The sequence below is a fragment of the Herpailurus yagouaroundi genome, unplaced genomic scaffold, assembly GCF_014898765.1.
Source record: "Herpailurus yagouaroundi ecotype Mexico unplaced genomic scaffold, PumYag 186, whole genome shotgun sequence".
Taxonomy (NCBI): domain Eukaryota; kingdom Metazoa; phylum Chordata; class Mammalia; order Carnivora; family Felidae; genus Herpailurus; species Herpailurus yagouaroundi.
This window is the reverse complement of record NW_024412417.1, coordinates 12103791-12125642: the sequence shown is the minus strand read 5'-3', so window position 1 is coordinate 12125642 and position 21852 is coordinate 12103791. Positions and strand designations below refer to the sequence as shown.

The window sequence follows — 21852 nt, the reverse complement described above, 5'->3', positions numbered from 1 at the left end:
CTTCCGACTTCAGCCAGGTCACGATCTCGTGGTCCGTGAGTTCGAGCCCCGCGTCAGGCTCTGGGCTGATGGCTCAGAGCCTGGAGCCTGTTTCCGATTCTGTGTCTCCCTCTCTCTCTGCCCCTCCCCCGTTCATGCTCTGTCTCTCTCTGTCCCAAAAAAAAAATAAATAAACGTTGAAAAAAAAAATTAAAAAAAAAAAGACAGTGACCCTCTTTTGCAGGGTCACGTTCTTTATCTCACCTACTTTGAAATGTTCCACCCTGTACTCTCATGAATAGTAATCAATAATAAGCAATTAATTCACACCTCAATCGTTCACTTACAAATGCCTATATTTATGATTATGCCTATATTCATAACATAGGTTGGGAACTGAGGATCCAGAGTCAAGGAGTTTGTGGGAGGAGAAAGTCAATTAGTAAGGAGGCCTTATGGCTAGAGAGTGATACATTGAGACGGGCACATAATGCTAGTTGCTTAGAATCGTGTTCTTTTCCTCTAAGAAGAGTCAAAGAACTCTTTCTCCCGCACCCTGCTCTGTGCCCTGGAGACTGATCTCTGTGTGCTACAACCTTGCTCCCTGGCCTCCCACTGGGCTCACCCGCTGGGAAAACCCAGCGAGACTGGAGTGTGGAAGAAAAGTGAGATGGGGGGAGGGGGGGTGGTGGGTATTTCTCCAGTTCTGTCCCTGCTGGGTCTCGGTGGCTGGCACAGCCTTCTGCTGAGGGCCACGCTCCTGCAGGTGGCCTCTCCTCTCTGCAGTGATAGCTGCTCTCCGTCCAGTAGCAGCTGCTACCCTTGCCCCTTCAGGCCTAGACGTGGTAAAAATGACCCTCCAGCCCCTCACTGCTAGCCCCTGGGGGCTCCCACATCCCTTCATTGATTCACTTTAATCCTGCCCACACCTCTATTAAATAGTTCCTTTTTAAAACGCCCCTCAGGAGTGCACCATCTGTTTTCCGCCGGGACCCTGACTGTTATATTAAGTTTACCTTATGTACACGAGGTATATTCAAGTGTCTTGAACTTCAGTTTGATCTTCACTTGATTAATGGCGCCTTTTGATTAATCAAAGCCCCATTTGGCTTTGATTCAGCGTATGGATTGGAGCTCTGTGGATTATTTCAGGATTTAGGAGTTCATTTCGTGTGAAGTCCTTTTAGAAGCTGTGTTAAATCACAAAATCTATAGGCAGCCACCAGTGTTAAACATTAAGCTGTGCTTCACGTTTGGGGGGCTCAATTTCTGCAACATTTGTACATTTGCAAATAAAGAGGGAATGTGCCGATGGGAAGCAGGTGTGCCTGCTGACTGGCGGCCTTCGAGACCATTAAGAGGATTATTGTGGAAGGGGAAATGTGCTAGTTAAATAGATTATTTGTGTGCTTGCTTCTCCAGGCTGTGCTGACTGACATTTTACTAATCTATTTAGCAGATTGAAGTTCCAGAACAAGGCAAAAGTAAAAAATGCCACATTCAACAAAGCCAGGTCTGTGAGTAAAATTATGTAACCGATACATTATAATTTTTGATAAATCTGCCCTTTTCCCCCTTTAAGTAACCAAAGTCATTCTACTTTTAAGAAGCAGCCAGAATTTTCTTTCTCAGAAGCTCCTCCATGTAGGATTGGGCCAATTGGAGGACCATCACAGAAGTATGGTATTTTTACTGTGGTGCCCGGTAGAGCCAGGAGAAATGTTTTCCTGGATTTTTACATAGAAAATTTCCAAGAAGAACACAAAATTCTCTAGCAATTTTCTTCTATACTCAATACATTTTTTTTTTTAATCCTCTTTCTGGCTTACATTTTAGTTTCGTGAGTTCTCTGCAGTGGACTCTTCATACAACAACCTTTAAGTTTATTAAATATTGTTTGGAGCATTTAGGTCTGTTGGGCAGTTAACAATAACAGTAAATATCATAAAGAAAGCATTAGTAGGCACTTATAGCCAGGCACTGTTCTAAGCACTTTTATGTGGATTAACAACATTCATTCTCACCAAAGTCTTATAAATAAATCACTGGAGGTGACGTCCAAGTAGCATTTGAATGAACTCATTTGACTGGGAAGGCCCACTCTTTGTACATGCTCTGCTGTGTATATAAAGGTACTAAGTATATAAGTACAGTACTTATAAATATATGAGGCCCTTTCGTGAGTGAATAAGCTCAGGAAAAACATTGAAAAACAGACTAAATGCGGGGCGCCTGGGTGGCTCAGTCGGTTGAGCGTCCAAATTCGGCTCAGGTCATGATCTCACAGCTCCTGAGTTCGAGCCCTGCGTCGGGCTCTGTGCTGACAGCTCAGAGCCTGGAGCCTGTTTCAGATTCTGTCTCTCCCTCTCTCTCTCTGACCCTCCCCCGTTCATGCTCTGTCTCTCTGTCTCAAAAATAAATAAACGTTAAAAAAATTTTTTTTTTAAAACAGACTAGGGGCGCCTGGGTGGCGCAGTCGGTTGGGCGTCCGACTTCAGCCAGGTCACGATCTCGCGGTCCGTGAGTTCGAGCCCCGCGTCAGGCTCTGGGCTGATGGCTCGGAGCCTGGAGCCTGCTTCCATTCTGTGTCTCCCTCTCTCTCTGCCCCTCCCCCGTTCATGCTCTGTCTCTCTCTGTCCCAAAAATAAATAAATGTTGAAAAAAAAATTTAAAAAAAAAATAAATAAAAACAGACTAAATGCAAATCTTACTCTCTTTCATAATAACAGCATTTCTGCCTGCTTAGGTCAGAAACAAGAGATAAGAACTCCACCATGCACTGGTGATGTGTCCTCAGGCAAATCAAAAAACTAAATGTTTAAGGGGCTCCTGAGGTGCTTATTAAAATGCAAATTCCTGGGCGCCACTCCAAAAGATTGATTTAGTAGATCGGCATGGGTAGTAAGCACACCAAGGGGGAACACTGCACCAAGCTTCAGTTTCTTTACCCGTAAAGTGTAGGCGGTAGGTGTTCACTCCATCGCTCAAATTCATCAGCAGCAGAGTGATAGCGCAGAGTTGTGGTCCTCGGTGAGCCGCACATTGGAGTTACCTGGGGAGCGCTAAAAACAAGTGATGGCTGGGCCCCACCCTCAAAGACTCTGGTTTAGTAGGTCTACGGGCCTGGCAACACAATTTTTAAAAGCTCCTCAGCTGGTCTAATGTACAGCCAGGACTGAAGCTATTATCCTAGAACAGCGGTTCTCAAAGTGTGGTCTCTAGAGCAACAGCATCAGCATACCTTGGAAACTTAGACCTTTAAATTCTCAGGTCCCAAACCTACCTACTTCATCAGAAACCCTAGGGATGGGGGCCAGGAATCTGTGGTTTTAGCCCACCCTCCAGATGCATCTGACGCATGTTCAGTTTTGAGAGCCACTCTTCCAAAACAACAGGCAGCACAATACACAGCACAACTATGATCGGCATTGAAACTAATTCACGTGTCCTCTCTAATGAGCAGCAATGGTAAACGAGGCCAACCTCCCTCATGCTTCGAGCAGGGCCAGCATATCAGAAGGTGTCCAAGTATATTGAATCCCAACTTATTTAGCATACATGCATTCCATGTATGATTTATTCAGTCCCCATAACAACCCAGCTATTATTATTATCCTCAGTTTATAGCCAAGAGAACGGAACACAGAAAGGTTGAGGAGCTTGCTCAAGGTAACACAGGCAGTGAATGACAGAACCAGTAACAGAACTGAAGCACTCTTTGTTGTTTAACCCATCAGGTTTGTTTGTTCCTTTAGCCACTTTGCCATGGGTTCTATCAAGACAAATCCCTCATAGAAAAAAAATTAGCTTAGCTGCCCATTGAGGCACACTTATTTTACCAGGGACAAAACCATAGGCTTTGAGATTTCATAACTACTGAAAGCCAACTATTCACTCACTGAAGGTTTATAGCCACCATAACCTCTTAAAAAGTTTTAGAGTAACTATAAACCTTGCTAAAAATTTGTGTTTGTGTGGCGTATGCCCTAAAGATTTGGAGTGAAGTTAAAAATTGAAAGTTGCTTAGCTTTAAGAGAGGGGGGAGAAGGACAAGAGGCAGAGTTGAAATGTTACCTGGAGACATTCCGGTGCCTGGCAAGGCCTTCTGGACACGTCTACCTTGGCATACCAGCAGGAGGCACTCTCAGCCCGAAAACATATACACCTACCCCAAAGTAAAGCTTCTGCTGGAAAAAAACCACTTGGAATAACCATTGTGTAAATAAGTGTAACCTTTCCTGTTGCCTTTTTAGCAGTATTTTAACATTCTTGACTTTTTTATTGTTGTCATTATTGTTGTTATGGAAATTATTTCCTTTCGCATACATTCCTGACCTCTTTTTATTTTCTAACAGAAAGAGTCTTCTCGTTTTCCACCAAGGAAGAGCAAGATTGAGATAGCCAAAGCTGACTGTGTTTTTGGGACCATAAAGGAAGAAGATCTTTGATGAGAAACTCTCACTTTTAAAAATGTCCTTTAGGGGGCGCCTGGGTGGCGCAGTCGGTTGAGCGTCCGACTTCAGCCAGGTCACGATCTCGCGGTCCGTGAGTTCGAGCCCCGCGTCGGGCTCTGGGCTGATGGCTCAGAGCCTGGAGCCTGTTTCCAATTCTGTGTCTCCCTGTCTCTCTGCCCCTCGCCCGTTCATGCTCTGTCTCTCTCTCTGTCCCAAAAATAAATAAACGTTGAAAAAAAAAAAAAAAAAAAACATAAAAAAAAATAAATAAATAAATAAAAATGTCCTTTAGGGGCTGTCTCGATAGTGAAAGAGTTCAGGAATTGAAAGTGGGCTTCCTAGCATGAGTGGAAGAAGTTAAAAACTCCTTCCCATTTTCTTCTGACGTTAAGATGGACAGTGTTGACCAAGAGTACTTCAGAACTCTGTTAATCTCAAGATTAAAGAGAACTATGAACCACAGTTATATAGTTTGATTTAAGGACTCGTAAATGACAAACAACAAATCCAAAGCAATTAGTATGTCGTTTGTTCTTTTCTCCCCGCCCCAAAAGAGATGTGTGCCTGGCTTGACGAAGTCTTCAATCTGTTCTGATATTACATGAATGAAAGGCTTGGCATAAAACACTCTAAATGTATTGGGGGTTAGGTTCTGAAGGCATGACTCAACGCCTAAGGAAAATGTGGCTCTAAGAAATGGAATCATTGAAAAAGAAATCTGGATGGACTTCACTGATCTGTCCACAGCACCAGGGCAAGGAAGTGATGAAATACTTACTTGTTTCCTTACGTAAGTCTGAGTCCACCAATAGCGATGTACTCAAAGGGATAGGCTGCCCAGTTCTCTGTTTCTCCACTGATGTAACTGTATTCTGTCTTTAGAATATGGAATTCAGTTCAGTAAGCATCACACTACTTTGAATCTTTTTTATTTTGGAAAGCAATGGGGCCCTGCACTCACTATCGGATACTGTGTTATGTCTCTTAGCTTTAAGACTATGGATACTTTTTAGTTTTTTCCTTATCTGGTTTCAGTTTATCATGATAATAAATGTGATTACATATGGAATTAAGACTGCAATTAGGGAGAGAGACAGAAGAATTTATGTAATGTAATTAGATAAAGTGCAATATTCTAATGTTCTTTTCTAACTGGATTGTGTAACTAATTATGTAATAAATATGAAATATATTCTAGTGAATATAAAATTTACTGATGAAAATTCCGAGACTCATCTTTTTGAAGTGTAGAGTCGATTAAAGCCCTGTACTGTTTATACAATGCCTCCAGCCATCGCCTCTCGTACCATAAAGTTTTATATTTTAGGCGATAGTAGGATGTTTTTGCAGGGGGGAACCGTTAGCATCCCAAGTCACCCACGCTGACTGTATTAATTAATTAGAATACATTGTCAGATTAAAATAGAAGCTTATCTACTGTTTTGCGAATTTCAGAATAGTCCATCTATTTCTTTTTAGTAGCAGACACCTACACTGTGTCAGGGCCTATTGGAGACACCGAGAATGCAAAGAGAACTTGTACTTGGGGTGAGAAGATGCAGACACTAGATTGAACCGTACCCAGTTGGTGTTCTGCAGGTCAAACATCGTTGAATGTTGTCAATTTCACGTTTCCACTTGATACGTAAGAGTGAGTAATCCCAGGCAGCATGTGGTAGGTGTCCAATGTGTAGTGTGGACCTGTGCGTCGGAGGAAGGTGGGGCGGTCAGGAAGAGGGACTTAGAAGAAGGTATAGAGCCAAGTGGAGGAGAGATGGGGGCACACATACGCAAAGAAAGGGCAGCTGATGGGAGAATGACTACAGTGTTCGTGAAACCAGGAGCAACCCCCCCGTGCTGGCAAAGTTTTAGGTTGGAGAGCAGTCAGGAGATAAAGCTAAGAGAGAATAGGGATCAGTATCTATGCATACACAAATGCAGCACTCCTAAAAAAAATAAGCAGAGCAGTTTATCCCTTATTTGAATATGGCAAAACCAGAAAGATTACAATTAAGTTTTTTTTTCCAAGACACCGAGATCATCATCAATGTCAGGAGATGACAAGAAACAAGGGATGGCGTGCATCCCAAGCATATACTGGGATAGTAGAAGACAAAATTCAAAACTTACTTTGTGAAATGGTACATCCCCAAGCAGTTATGTGGGAGAAGAAAGATTAGCCCCTTTGGGGATTATTGTGCCTGTCTTCATCTAGAAAGAGTTGGGGGCTTTGTTTACTTCTGGATCAAAACACTTCATCATTGGGTGAAAAGCCTAAACTCCAACTGCAAGCTCTGAGAGAAGCCAGAAATGGGGCCCCATCACTCCTGGGGGTGACAACGTCACTCTTCTGTGGTGCTGCTGGGCCGGACCTTCCCAGCAGCATGGTCCCGCCACACGGGAGGAGACATCACCCAGCACATGAACTTTGTAAAGGTAGGTAGCTACTGAAATCCTTCCAGTAACTCCTAAGTGGTATAACATGGCTTGGGAAATTACCAGCATAGGCTTTAGTCTACGGATTCACTCCGTTTATACCCGCAAAACTGGTTCCCAGTCAACCAAATTTTCTTCTGATTCATCTGCTTTCACCAATATCCCTTCTCTCCACTTCTAGACATATGTGTTTGTTCCTACTGCTGTTCATTCTTCTAAAGCTATTGGCGTAAGCGCTCTGCTCACATGCAAACCCTAGTTTGAAAAGTTCACAAAATGTAAGATAAAAGGGCAGAGCTGACTCCATTGTGATTGGAGCCCCTGTACCCCTGTGGGGTCCTCTGGAGGGGAGCACGCCTGGGCTTTGTCAGAAGGGCTGACGTGCTCCCCAAAGCCAGGTCTCAGTCTACATCAGTATGTGGTGAGCTCATGGCTTGCACACATCTCCTCGTGGACACTTGGGAAGCGAACTTTATGCTAAATGTGTAAGTTAGAAATTACTTTAAGTTCGACCTCAAAGTGAATTTGAGAAGGGCTAAGTGATCTTAATTTGTGGAAAACCAAACAGGTTCTAAGCCTCAGTGGGAAAATAGTGGCCAAAGTGATCCTACAATACAAAACAAAATAAAACTCAGCAACGGAGCCATCTACCTCTCTGGATGCTTTTTAGTCTTCCGTCTGCAGTGTATTGACCGAGGCCCATGAGGCAAACTGAGGCAGGAGCCCATGTGGACTCTGGACTGCCAGACATGGAGCACAAGGTACTTCTCTCCTTCACTACGGTGGCCTCAATCCTGTCATCAGGGACCCGAGAAAAATAGTCAAGAAAAACTTTGACGTGTTTTTCTGGCTCTTACCACCCCAAAATAAGGCATGCTGGGTTAACTTAGAAAATGTATGGCTGGGGCACTTGGGTGGCTCAGTCAGTTAAGCATCTGACTTTTGGTTTTGGCTCAGGTCATGATCTCGTGGCTTCATGGGTTCGAGCCCCGCATCAGGCTCTGTGCTGGCACTGGGGAGCCCGCTTGGGATTCTCTCTCTCTCCCTCCCTCTCTGCCTCTCCCCTACTCACGCAGTCTCTGGCTCTCTCAAAATAAACTTTAAAAAAAAAGGTATGGCTAACACAAATAATCCTTTAGAAGATGGCTTTTCAGCCTTGTAAATGTTCTTTCCCCCCACTTTATTGATGTATAATTGTACTTTGCTTAAAAGTTACTTTATAATAGCTATTTGTTGCATTCTTAAGTAATCAGTTGTTTGTAGAACAGGTTTCCAGATAAGAAAACTTAGAGCTATGGAAAAAGTACATGGTGGGCGTGGCCCTTTGGTCTAGCCCTCTAGCCCACGTACTTTTCTGGGGGGCAAAGTCTTTTTAGCTAACCAAACGGGCTTTGGGTGTGTAACATCTTGGAAGAGGTTAGACATTCATTTGATTTAAAGGCACTGACCCTGGCGATTTTGCACTCCTCCTGCACTGAATGTGGTTTCTGTCCCGGAATTGTGGGAACACAAAGTTGGCTGTACTTCCTAATGGCTTTTCCATCTGTCCACATGAGCGCTTATGTGATGGGCTCTGCGGTGCAACAGTTGTCTGGGGTGGAGACGCCTGGAGCAGCAGGCTGAGACTGCAAGTGTGAGTTGGCTTTTCTGTGCACATGCGTGCTCTTATCCTTACTGAAAACTAGTCCCCACAGAATTTCCGGGGAGATCCCCCTCTTTGTAACTGGGTCTAGTGTGCAGAGGAAGAGGTGATGGAAATCTGCTGCATCTGGGTCCCGATCAAGGGAAGTTGGAATAATGCGATTTTCTGCAGAACAAAAATGACGAGTAAAACAAATGAAATGGCAGTTATGAATCATATATGTTGTGAAGTCAGCCACTTGGAGACAGGTTCTGTCCAACAAGCAGCTGTAGAGATTTTGCTTCACAATAGCTGGTGGAGCATCGGGCTTTCCAGAGGCACTACACCAACAAGTATACCCACTTAGGCGCAGAGGGAAGGCGGTTCCACTCCCCATAACTTGTACAGCATGAGATTGAGGAAGAAAATAGGAAGGCTGCACATCAGAGTTTATCTTCATGTATTGACTGAATTCATATTATAGTGGTTAAATCTATGGTTTCTTACGGGTAACTGGGTTTATATCGATTATATATGTCAGCATTACTTTCTCTTTTGCAACTAGCGATGGGTTGTTTGTGTCAAGATGTCCTTTTTCCCTTTTTTCTTTTCATAGCCTCTTTTCCCTTTTCCTTCGTCAAGATTAAAACAAGTGACATGTGATCTTGGGGTGATAATGAAGAGAGGCTGAGATCTTAGTGAGTTCACTGCAGAAAAAAATCCTAAAGCCTTACTGCTCCAGTGCAAGCGCTCTTACCTGGGATTTTCTTTTTAATCCTGCTGGATGATAAAACAAAAACACAAAAGGCAACTGCATTTATTTTTTAATGTACCTCGTGAGCTTGGAAGATAGACACATAAAATGCATTTTTCAGGGCACCTGGGTGGCTCAATTGGTTGAGCATCTGACTTTGGCTCAGGTCATGATCTCGTGGTCTATGGGTTCGAGCCTTGCATCGGGCTCTCTGCTGTGCTCAGAGGGCCCTTTTCAGATCCCCTGTCCTCCTCACTCTCTTCCCCTCCCCGGCTTGCGCTCTCTTCTCAAAAACAAACATTAAAAAAAATACATTTTTCAGGTTTATAAGAAGTAAAAATCATTTGTAAGTCTTTCCCATTCTGTTTGCCTTAAAACAAATATATAGGATAAGAGTAATTCGTATTACTTATCTACCCTTTTCTTTCCCCTATAAAAATGTCACAAGTTTCCTTTCTTGTTGGTTAGGAGTTTAAGTTAAAAAGATGTATTAGTCCAGTTGTATTGGCAGAAAATAGTTGTCAGAGGAGAAGAGCCTCAGGCTTTATCCTGACTTGGGCGCCAGAGTTTTGTAAAGGTGGAAATGAAACCACAGGATCAGTGTTTTTTGAGAGCTGAACCGTGGCAAGTTCTGAGAATGCTCATTCCCTGGAGTATGTTTCAGGGCTGGTTCCAGTATGTATCTGGACCAGCAGGAACCCTTCCTCAGCTTCTCCTTTGCCCACACTTAACAAACCCTGAACCAGCATGTCTCTCGGGAGTGGGAATATTAAAAGGTTAGGAAGGAAATTTGGGACCAGAAAAGGAAGGAGGAAAAAGCCAGGCTAGCCTGGGTTGTGAGCTTTTCGATATCTTCCATTGCCTTTCTTTGCCCGCTTCTGAAAAAATGCATAAACCTATTGACTTCTGAGTTTCTAGTGCTTGTTTTGAAGTGTAAAATAAGTGATCATAGACGTGGTTGGACGCCGTCATTTCTTGTGCACTCTGCAGAGTTTTTATTGACTTTTCCAATGACACCCAGCGGTGCTCTCTGGGAGATCATTTCTTAGGTTTGCACATAATCCCTACATCCCAAGTAAGATACGACTTTCCCATGCCTAAGAGCTCATAACTCATTACTCAATGACTGAGATCTGGCGGTCACAGGCCTGACTCCTCACCATAAGGCCCTTGTAACCCAGGTGCCCAGAGATTAATGGAATCGAGACAGTCTGATTTATGTGTAGTGATGACGTGCAGGCTACTTACCCACAGACTCTTGACCTACGAAGGGAACTCAGAAGTGATGCTTGAAATTTTTCTAGGATTTTCTTGAAATACTTAAGAGCATTTAAGTACCACAAAGGAAGAGAGGCATGACAGTGGAGTGGAAGACGACTCCTGACTTGAATTCTGAGCTTGCTTCTGCTTTTAGTTGGCAATGTGAGCGTAGCCAAATTATCTAACTCAACAGCCCTTAGTTTTCTTATCTGCAAAATTAGTTATAAGAGCCTATGTGTGTACTGATTTTTTTTTTATCAACTTGGTTAAATTGGAACTATGTTTCCCAGAGTTCCCTCTCCTGTATGGTTACAGTTTAGAATTAACCCAAAGGGGGGTTTTTATGAGGACTGGGAGACAAAGCAAGGGAGCAGCCATTACCTTCTGAGGGTCTCTTCACCATCAGGTACAATGACATGCAGATGGGAAGTTACCCACAGTTTCTAATTCGTCCTTGCCCCCCTCCACTCTGTATCTAGCTCCTCTTCTTGCCTACTGGCCCTGCCTAGCCCTGGGCCCACCACCAGATGCTTGGTAGGGGACTCACAGAAGCAGTAGTTATTTAGGCATCAACCTGCATAGACCTCTCCATGAGCTTTCCCTTGGGGAGCCCACCTCAGAGAGACCCAAGCCATGCTTGGCATCCAGAATCCTCAGGCAGACAAGTTTGTGACATTTTATCTGATGCTTCAATACCCCCCTTCTACACCTTCACTTCCTGGACTCCTCCCGCAGGGAGGGAGGGAGAGAGAGAATCTCAAGCCGACTTCACGCCTGGTGTGGAGCCTGATGCAGGGCTCAATCCGACAACCCTGGGATCGGGACCTGAGCCCGAATCAAGAGTTGGATGCTCAGCTGAGTCACCCAGGTGCTCCACATCATTTTTAAAGGCTTTGCAAAGCAATTCACTTGCTTAAACCCTTGCAGAAGGTATTCCCTTACTAATGATCAGCTCCTTAACTTTTGGAAGGGAAGCTTCATCAGGACTAAGCACTATATACGTTCCCATCACATACATTATTTCGTCTAATATATGTGTGAAAATCCGTGTGGTTCCGGCATGTGTGGATAAGTGCAAAGAAAAACAGCAAATCGCTGTTGTAGCAAGAAGCCAAGTTCTTTTCTTCTTTCCAGGGGTGCAACTCTTAGTAACTCCAGAAATTCAAGATCTAAGATGTTTCCTTTGCAAATGAATAAAGGGAGAGAGATTCCTTTCAGAAAGTTTTGCTTACACACTTAATTTCTAGTTGTGCTCGTTGCTGGAGGAACAGATTATTCTACTAGGCTTCAAATTTTTTCCTCAGTGGTGCAAACACAATGCCTGGCATACGTGTACGCTTCATTTTTTGTTTTTTTGTTTTTTGTTTTTTTCTGGTGGTTTCAGTGTTTAAACTGTTGGGAAACCGAAATGAATCTTACTCTGGTGTAGACAAATATATGCTACATGCCTCATACCCTGTGTGTGACTTAGTCATTCAATGGTTAATCCTTGAGAAACCGCAGTGTTGTTAAAAATACCTGATTCTCTCCCTAGCCTGGTGTCAGAGATGGGCGACCCGGAGAAGCAACACTTACAGGAGCACGTCTCCCTCTGATGGCCATTCATTAGTACTACAAAAAAACCAACCTGGAACATTAAAGTTCAACAAGTAGAAGTTCCTCTTCCTTTGTAGGTAGGGTGTGTTTTTGAAACACCTTCCCATTCCAACACATCTCTTTTCTACGGAGACAATTGGTTACATGGGGATGGTTGCTAGATCACTTTGAGTCTCTTCTGATAGGCGTTCAATTATGTTTTTGAAAGCCCTTTCTGCATTTTCTAAGACTGGATCCTAATATACCACCAATATAGCCCAAACTCCTTTTTGCCCTAACCAGAAGCAAACCACCTAAAAGAAAATCCTATGCCAAGCAAATGTTCTCTGTCATTCATTCATTCATTCATTCACTCAGTTGTACGTGACAGAGTGGTTCTCAAGTCTGCACTCTGGCTGCACAGTAGAATTCCCTGAGCAGCTTTTAAAAATACAGATGCCAGGTCTATGCTTCAAAACGCTTCTTATTTGGTCTCGGCTAGGTGTTTTTAAGCTCCTGCAATGACCGTAATGTGCTGCCAGGGCTGGGAACTACTAAGCTAATGTTATTGAGCACCTACTATGTGCCACGGTGTTAGTGCTAAGGAGATTCAATGGTAGGTATACAATTTGGCCACACCGAACTTTTTTTTTTTTTTTAAAGTAGGTTCCATGTCCAACGTGGGGCTTGAACTCACAACCCTGAGATCAAGAGTTGCATGCTCTGCTGACTGAGCCAGCCAGGCACCCCCATGCTGACCTTCTGACATCACCACTCCTGGGCCACACATACTACTCCCTTGTCTGGAACACTCCCTTTGTTCATTGCATAATCAACTCCTCCTCATTCTTTGTGTCTCAGATGAAACATTACTTCTTCAGAGGTATCGCTGCCCTTCCACCTAAATTAGGTCCCATGCTATTTGTCTTTTTTACAGCATTTCTTCTCTCTGCCCCCGTAACGCTTATCCCAGTTGTAATTACAGGTATTTCTCCCCAACGAAGTCTCACAATCAGAACTCAGGACCAAACAGATTTTGGTAATGAGGAAGAAGAGGCAGATTCACCTGAAGGGAATAGAGTTTGAGCTCCAGAGCCCTTGTAGTGGGATGAATAACATCCCCTCAAAGATGGCCATGTCCTAATCCCCAGAACCTGTGATGTCGTTACCTAGTGTGGTACAAAGGAGTTTGCAGATTCGATTAAGTTAAAGACCTTGAGATGGAGAGATTCTGGATTATCAAGGTGGGCCCAATGTAAGCCAAGGGCCCTTATAATAAGGCAAGAGGGTCAAAGTTAGAGAAGACGCAAGAATGGAAGCAGAGGACAGAAGGAGAAACAATGCTACATTGCTAGTTTTGACGATGGAGGTAGGGGCCACGAGCCACAGAATGTGGGCTGCCTCTAGAAGCTGGAGAGGATAAGGAAACAGATTCTCCCTAGAGCCTCCAGAAGGAATGCAGCCCTGCCTACACTTTGATTGTAGCCCAATAAAACTGATTTTGGATTTCTGGCCTCCTGAACTGTAACATGAGGAATTAGTGTTGTTTTAGGTCATTGAGTTTGTGATGCTTTGTTACAGTGACAATATGGAATACAGCCTCCCCTCTCCCTTATCCAGGTCCCTTCCAAGACCCTGGTAGGAACTCTGGAAGTATGTACACATGGTCAAACATTTCTGTAAAGCTTGCAAAATTAAAAGATTTTAACTACAATAAAGACTGCTGTCTTTTTCCACTCAGACTTCCCAAGGCTCTCTTCTCTGGGTGAGTAACATTGGAGTGAATACAGACATTTTTGGGCTCTTGCTAAGCAGAAATGCAGCTGGGGATACTTTGGTTTGCATTTAATAGGACAGGTTCATGGGTTCATGGTCATGTGCAGCATTAACTTATTGGGAGTGCAGGAATGGATTCTCTGAGCACTCCTAATGACCAATCTGCTGATGTCCCCTGGTGTAGTGACAGGGAAGATTCACAGAATATGTGTAGCACACATTTCATTCCCTTAACCTCATCAGAGAAAAAAGGCTGTCTGCACAGTCCCTGCATTTTTTCAGGTCAAACAAAGGCAGTAATTCATAAAGGGGAGGGAATAAGTTTGAAAAGAAGTAATAAATGGGCTTTCCGATTGTTTGGTAAACCAATTAATAAAGAGAAGTGCATTCTGTGAACACACTGGGAAAAGATTTAAATTCTTTCCTGATTTGGCACAATTTACAGGCATCGATGAAGGTATTTTAAACTCAACCCAAACCACAAGGAAGACATCCATGACGAAGTGGTTAATAAATGTCATCAATTCAAAGAGTAGTTAATGCATTGGTAGTTAATGCACAAGAAAATGTGAAATGCCTTGAAATCATAATTCTTTTTTAAATTTTTATTCTTTTTGTTTTTTAAGTAGGCTCCAAGTCCCAGATGCGGGACCCACCCTGGGCTTGAACTCACCATCCTGATCAAGACCTGAGCTGAGATCTAGAGTCAGTCGTTTAACCAGCTGAGTGTGTGTGTGTGTGTGTGTGTGTGTGTGTGTGTGTATGTATTTTTTTTTAAGTTCCCAGTAAATGAATCTCTAACCATCCCACCACCCACCACATTTTCAATGAGTTTTGGCTGTATACAAGTTGCATTTAGTCCAGGAATCTTAGAAAAGTGGGATGTAAATACTCAAACCGTTTTTGAGAAAAAAACAAACAAACAAACAACAACTTCGCATCATATTTTAGAATTAGAGCAGTCACGACTATGCCCATTTGGGTTATTACATTAGACTTACCCAGAAGCCAGTGAGTATTAGTTGATGCCTACAGCTTTTAATAAAACTGTCCTTGCTTTGAAGCCTTCACTTAGCTGGAGGTGGGATGTATATTTAGAAAAAGACGTGAAAAGTGCGAAATGCTCCTGGACTCGGGTCTGAAAAGCCTCTTCTGAGGTTGTCATTCTCCTCTCCAGGCGCAGTTAATGGAGAGAGGGTTTTTTCCGAGTTTCTAGCTCAGGGCAGGCCGAGCCGCTGAGGGGGCCTCCCGCCTCCAGAGGGCGCGCCGACCGACGCGGCGTGAGGCCGCTCTGGCACAACTGGGGCTCCGCCTGTCTCGGTGGCCCGCCCCTCTCCTTCCCTCAGCCTGGAGCTGCAGCCGCCGCCGCCGGTGCTCGGCCTGTTCGAAGGTACTTGGACCGGGGCCCGTAGGCGGCCCCAGGACGGAACCGCTGACACCTCCCCTGCCGGCCCCGACGTACCGGAGAGCCCCGGCCGGGGGCCTGGGAGACGGGCTTTGGGGAGTGAGTGGGGGAGGCGGCCCGGGGCCCCCGCCCCTATTCGGCGACCGGAGGGAGCCAGACCGGGGCGTCGCGGGTCCGTGTTGGCTTCCTTCTGGGCCGTGCCGCCCGTGGGGGCTGGGAAAGGCCTGCGAGGCGAGGGTTCTTGTTTGCTCTTGCGGGTAAAGGCCGTGACAGTCCGCAGGAGGAGGCAGCCCGGGTGTGCGGCCCGCGGCGGGCGGGCCTGGGGCGGGGCCCGCTCGCGATGAATCGGGCTGTCTGAGCCGCAGCCCTTCGCCGGCTCTTCGCCTTTGCGCCGGGACCCAGCGCGTGCTGTCGCGACTTGCGCACCGCGCGACGTGGCTGGTCGTAAGGACCCTGCAGTCTAGGCGTAAACAGCTGTTGCGGTGTGAGTGAGCGGTCCAGAATGGCACATGGCCCCGTGTTTAAAGACAGCATTTGCCTTTTAATGTGCAATGCTAGGAAGCAGGTGCTTTACCCGCCAGGTTATCCAATACAGTGCTCTGCCTCGAGGAAAAGATACATTCATTCTTTAAAACTGGCTACTGAACATCACTAGGTAAAAAAAAAAAAACAACAGAACACCATTGAATAGTAACACTTCTCACTAAAGAATAACAATGGTACCGAGGAGCTCCTAGCTATAGTATCAGTGGTATAGGAATTCTAGTAATAACTGTCTTCCGAGCTTACTATGTGTCAGACGTTGTGCTGAGTGTTCGAAATACCTAATACCTCTTGCAGCAACCCTGTGAAGTTCCATTTCCAGTTTACAGACAAGGAACCGAGCACGGAGAGTCTGAGTTAACTTGTCGCCGGTCAGACAGCTAGACAAGAGTGAGCTGGGATTTGAGCCTCATCTGCCTTACTCCAGTGTTCTGCTTCTGTACCTGTCACCTGTCCAGGCATGTTCTAGACATGTTTGATTTGATTTGTAGCCTGAACTGGTTTCTCTCAGGCTTAATTTTCATGGCTATGAGCAAGGGCCCCATACCAGCTTCTTTTTAGTTTTAAAGGAGTTTCATGAGAAAACTGTTTGCTCATTAAAGGTTACAGTGGATAATAAGTTAAGCTCATCGTTCCCAGTGCAGTTTGATTTGGAATAGAGTTGGGTTTATTTGGTTGTCTATGCACTTAATTACTTCTCTTCGTTATTTGTATTTCGATACCATTTTGAATGCGTTCGCTTTGCCTTTGCAATATTATGATAGTAGTGCTGAAGGGAAATGAGAGATTTTTCGATGACAGTAAGTTCATCTCTTACTGGATGGAGGAAAGGCATTGGAGAGAGACTGGAGTAAAGAGAATGAAGAGATTTTTGCCATGTTTAGAACACATTGAGTTACTGTAAAGGATTAAGACTTTGCACAGTTCCTATGAACGTCAGAAGGGATGTCCTATTTCCCATGTGGAGAGAGGTTGGATATTATCGTCTCCCAAATCCCTTCGCCTTATCAGGACCCAAGAGTTTGCGTATTCAGCATTCTTGTAGCAACTGTATATTGAGTGCCTTCCATGGCCAGGCACTGTTCTACACACTGGGGATGGAAGAGTGAACAAAGGAAAATCTTTGTCCTCATGGAGCTAACTTTCCACTGGAGGAATGTGCGGGTGGGTACAATAAACAAAATAATTAAAAAAAAATTTTTTTAATGTTTATTTATTTTTGAGAGAGAGACAGAGTGTGAGTGGGGAGGAGCAGAGAGACAGAGAGACCCAGAATCGGAGCAGAGAGACAGGGAGACCCAGAATCGGACCCAGAGCTGTCTGCACAGAGCCCGACACGGGGCTCGAACTCACGAACCGCGAGATCATGACCTGAGCTGAAGTCGGATGCTTAACTGACTGAGCCACCCAGGTGCCCCTAAACAAAATAATTTTTAAGAATTAAAATAAAATATATCCAGTCAGATGGTAACAGTTGCTAAGAAGAAAAATAAAGCAGGGAAGGGGGATAGGAAGAACCAGAGAAGAAACAGATGTAGTTTTAAAATAAGGAACGGCGTCATGGAGAAGATTTTTGAACAAAACCTGAGGGAGTGAGGGACAGCTTTGGAGCTATCTAGGGAAGAGTATACCAGGCAGGTGCTGAAGCCCAGAAACTGTCAGTCTTACTGGAGGACCAGCAAAAGGAGGCCAGCAGGTTTGAGCAGAGTGAGGGAGGTTGGGGTGGGATCTGAGAGCTAAACTGGCCTTGGTAAAGACCTTGGCTTTTTCTCTGAGTGAGGAGGGGAGTGGGTGGAAGGTTTTGAGCAGAGGAGTTGGGGGATCTGACTCAACATTGTTTTGTTGTTTTTTTGTTTTAATTTAACATTTATTTATATTAGAGAGCAAGATAGAGCGCGAGCAGGGGAGAGGCAGAGAGAGAGACAGAGACAGAATCCGAAGCAGGCTCCAGGCTCTGAGCGGTCAGCACCGAGCCTGATGTGGGGCTCGAACCCACGAGCCCTGAGATCATGCCCTGAGCCAAAGTCAGATGCTCAACCAACTGAGCCACCCAGGTGCCTCTCTGACCCAATGTTTTTAAAGGATCGCTCTGGCTGCTGTGTTCAGAATCAATTGTTGGGGCAAGGATGGAGCAGGAAGACTGGTTAGGAGGTTGGTTCAGAAATCCAAGTGAAAAGGTGATGGGCGCTCAGACCAGGTGGTATCTGCCAGAATTTACGGATGGACTGGATGTGGAGTGCGGGACTAAAAGAAGGAAGCATGACTCGAAGGCCTTTGGCCTGCTGTTGGAAGGATGGAGTTGCTGTTTACTGAGATGGGGAAGATTTGAGGGTGGAGAGATAAGGGGAGGTGAGTGGGATGGCAATCACGAGTTTCGTTTTAGATGTGTCAGATTTAAGATGCCTGTTCAAATGAGGCTATAGGAGGCTGGAGTTCAAGGGAAAGATCCTGACAAGAAATAGAAATTTGGGAGTCATTAGCAAATAGTGTTTAGAACCATGAGATTGTACGAGATCTGGTCTAAAGAAAAGAGGATTGAGCTCTGGGCTTTGTGGAAAGATGATTGGTGAGATTAAGATCTTCCTGAGGAGGAGAAGCCTTTGGAGATAGGAGTGTGGAGTGTTAGAAGCCAAGTGAAGAGAGTGTTTCAGGAAGGAGAAAGTGATCATCTGTGTCCTGCTCGTTGGAGAAGTCCTGTAGATGAGGATGGTGAAATGGCCAGTGGATTTAGCAACGCGAAGGTCATTGGTGATCATGCAGAAGCACTTTCAGGAGAACAGTGAGGGAGAAAACCTAGTCTAAAACCCGGTTTGCAGAGAAAATAGGAGAGGGATTGGAGTCTACAAGTATAGACAACTCTGCAGAGGAGGTTAGCTGTACATTTTCCATATATAATTTGAAAGCACTGTAGTCATCTCCATAGTAAATAATTTTATTTCCAGCTTCTCTTACTTAGCAACTAGACTTGGGTTATTTTATCAATGACTGGTGGAAAGAAATACTCCTACTACTGGTAATAATTTTCAGTGGTATGCCTTTCTTCATGTGGAGCTGATGAACCTCTTTTGGTGCAGAATTTTTCATTAACTCCACGTTGACTTTTCTTTTGTTATTCACCCTTTAAAAATGAAAGAACTTTGGAGATTGTCACTATGCTATTGAAATTGTCATACCAATTTGCTTAGTACCATTCTACTAAAGACTTTTCCTAGATGTCTTACAAGGAAAATAGAGAATTAGATCGTGTGTAGGCATTCCATAAAGAACTCTTTTGTGTTGTGTGTAAAAGATTTACCTATTTAATATAATTTTTGCTATTAAAACTTAACTTTATGGTTATATCTTTGTAATAAAATCCTTTTTTTAAAAACAATACATAAATATTAGAATGATCAACTTAAACTTTATGTATGAAAACTAAAATCATTGACAAAGGAGCTTCTAATTTACAGATTAAAAAGATGCTTGTTCTTTTTTCTTCCAGCTTTATTGAGGTATTGGTGACAAATAAAATTGTATATATTTAGGTAGCACAGCATGATTCTTTAAGGGGTACAATGTGATGATTTAGTATTCTTTATCTGTGTTTTTAAAAATTTTTTAATATTTATTTTTGAGAGAGAGAGAGAGAGAGAGAGTGCAAGCAAGTGAGGGAGAGGCAGAGAGAGAGGGAGACACAGAATCCAAAGCAGGCTCCAGGGTCTGAGTTGTCATCACAGAGCCTGATGTGGGGCTCAAACTCAGGAGCCTTGAGATCATGACCTGAGCTGAAGTCGGACACTTAACCAACTGAGCCATCCAGGCACCCCTTGGTATTCTTATATACGTATGTGAAATGATTACCACAATCAAGTTAATTAATACATCTATCACCTCACGCAGTTACGTGTGTGTATTAAGGCACTTAATATCTACTCAGCAAATTTCAAGTACACAATACAGTATTACCAACTATAATCAGCATACTATGCATTAGAACCTCAGAACTTAGGGTGCCTGGGTGGCTCAGTTGGTTAAGCATCCAACTTCAGCTTCAGGGCATGGTCTCTCAATTCATGGGATCGGGCCCCATGTCGGGTTCTTTGCTGACAGCAACGGAACATTCTTGGGATTCTCTGTCTTCTCAAATAAAGTCTTAAAAATAAGTAAAATAAATAAATAAAAAGAACCTCGGAATTTAGTCATCTTGAAACTGAAAGTTTGTATGCTTTAACCGATATCTTTTCCTCTACCCTTCAGTCCCAGACAACCACCATTCTATTTTCTGGTTCTTTGAGTTAGGCTTTTTAAAATTCCACATATGGGGCGTCTGGGTGGCTCAGTCAGTTAAGCATCCAACTTTGGCTCAGGTCATGATCTCATGGTTCATGGGTTCGAGCCCCACAACAGGCTCTGTGCTAACAGCACAGAGCCTGGAACCTGCTTTGAATTCTGTCTCTGTCTCTGCCTCTCCCCTGCTTGCACTCTGTCTGTCTCTCTCTCAAAAATAAATAATTGAAAAATTTAATTCCACATATAAATAGGATCATACAGTATTTGTCTGTGTCTGGCTTATTTCACTTAGTATAATGTCCTCTGTGTTTAATCATGGTATTGTAAATGATAGATTTTCCATATTTTTTTTATGTCTGAATAGTATTCCATTGTGTGTGTGTGTGTATTATTTGTCAACTAATACTTGGGTTATTTACACATTTTGGTTATTATGAATAATGGAGAGAGAATCCCCAGCAGGCTCCATGCTGTCAGTGCAGAGCCCAAGGTGGGGCTTGATCTCATGCCCCATGAGGTCATGACCTGGGCCAAAATCAAGAGTCCAACACTTAACTGATTGAGCCGTCCAGGTGCCCCAGTGCTGTTTAGGTTTTCTGAAGCTTGTCTTTGTTCACTAGGATTGTTAGCACTTCCTCCAAGGAAGAGTTTAGAAACCTTAAATACTTATTTTTTATTATTGTTATTGCCAGTAATTATTAGAGAAACAAAACAATTCTAAGACCAAACCATGTTCAACAAACAGACATATACCCATTTGATTAAAAAAGGGACAGTTTGTTGTTTTCCAGCTCTTTGTCCTTTAACCATAAACACATATATGCCAAAGAAATACTGATATTTGTATGTATTCAACAAGCTAGCCAATAAGTGGCACTTGTTTTTTTCCTGGAAGTTTGTGCCTCTTAATCCCCTTCACCTCTTGCCCATTTCCCCCACTCCCCTCACCTCTGGCAACCACCAGTTCTCTCTATTTATGAGTCTGTTTCTGTTTGTTTGTTTTAAATTCCACATATAAGTGATCATATGGTTTTTGTCCGTCTGATTTATTTCACTTAGCATAATACCCTGTTGGTCTTTCCATGTTGTTACAAATGGCAAGATCTCATTCTTTTTTATATAGCTGAGTAATATTCCATTGTATGTGTATGTAAACACACACACACACACAACCCATATCTTCTTTATCCATTCATCTATAGATGGACACGTGGGTTGCTTCCATATCTTGGCTATTGTAAATAATGCTTCAATAAACATAGGGGTGCATATATCTTTTCAACTTAGTGTTTTTATTTTCTTTGGGTAAATAGCCAGCACTGGAGTTACTAGATCATATGGTATTTTTATTTTTAATTTTTGGAGGAATCTCCACACTGTTTTCTATAGTGGCTGCAGGAATTTGCATTCCCACCAACAGTGCAGGAGGAGTCCCTTTTCTCTATATCCTTGGCAACATTTGTTATTTCTTGTCTTTCTGTTCCTAGCCATTCTGACTGGTGTGAGGTGATACCTCGTTTTGATTTACATTTCCCTGATGATTAGTGATGTTGAGCAGCTTTATATTATTTGTCTCTGGCCATCTGTATGTCTTTGGAAAAATGTCTATTCAGGTTCTTTGCCCATTTTTAAGTTGGATTATTTGTCTTCTTTGGTGTTGAGTTCTCTTCTATATTTTACTTTTTAAATTCAGTATATCTATATTTTACTTTTTAAATTCAGTATATCAGGGGCGCCTGGGTGGCTCAGCCGGGTGAGCATCCGACTTCGGCTCAGG

The 21852-nt window shown here is 43.5% G+C and overlaps 2 protein-coding genes and 1 long non-coding RNA gene across 9 annotated transcripts in view; 2 read left to right on the top strand and 1 right to left on the bottom strand.

Annotated features, from left to right (window-relative positions):
• SNX31 (sorting nexin 31) overlaps positions 1–4457 on the top strand; it is a 72432-nt gene extending 67975 nt beyond the window's left edge. For 3 of the 4 annotated variants that reach the window (XM_040494124.1, XM_040494122.1, XM_040494125.1), the window contains 2 exons: positions 1436–1492; positions 4335–4457. In XM_040494124.1, coding sequence (XP_040350058.1) covers positions 1436–1492; positions 4335–4427 — 150 coding nt within the window. In that variant the 3' untranslated portion in view covers positions 4428–4457. The remainder of the gene's footprint in view (positions 1–1435; positions 1493–4334) is intronic. The other variant, XM_040494123.1, reaches the window with a different exon arrangement.
• Positions 1–15647, bottom strand: part of LOC121042779 (uncharacterized) — a 39027-nt gene extending 23380 nt beyond the window's left edge. Inside the window, exon 1 of the long non-coding RNA XR_005796435.1 lies at positions 14857–15647. This is a non-coding gene — a long non-coding RNA (uncharacterized LOC121042779). The remainder of the gene's footprint in view (positions 1–14856) is intronic.
• The window catches only part of ANKRD46 (ankyrin repeat domain 46), a 62507-nt gene continuing 55815 nt past the window's right edge, over positions 15161–21852 (top strand). For all 4 annotated transcript variants that reach the window (XM_040494127.1, XM_040494129.1, XM_040494126.1 and 1 more), the window contains exon 1: positions 15161–15245. The gene's annotated coding sequence lies outside the window, so the exon portion shown is untranslated. The remainder of the gene's footprint in view (positions 15246–21852) is intronic.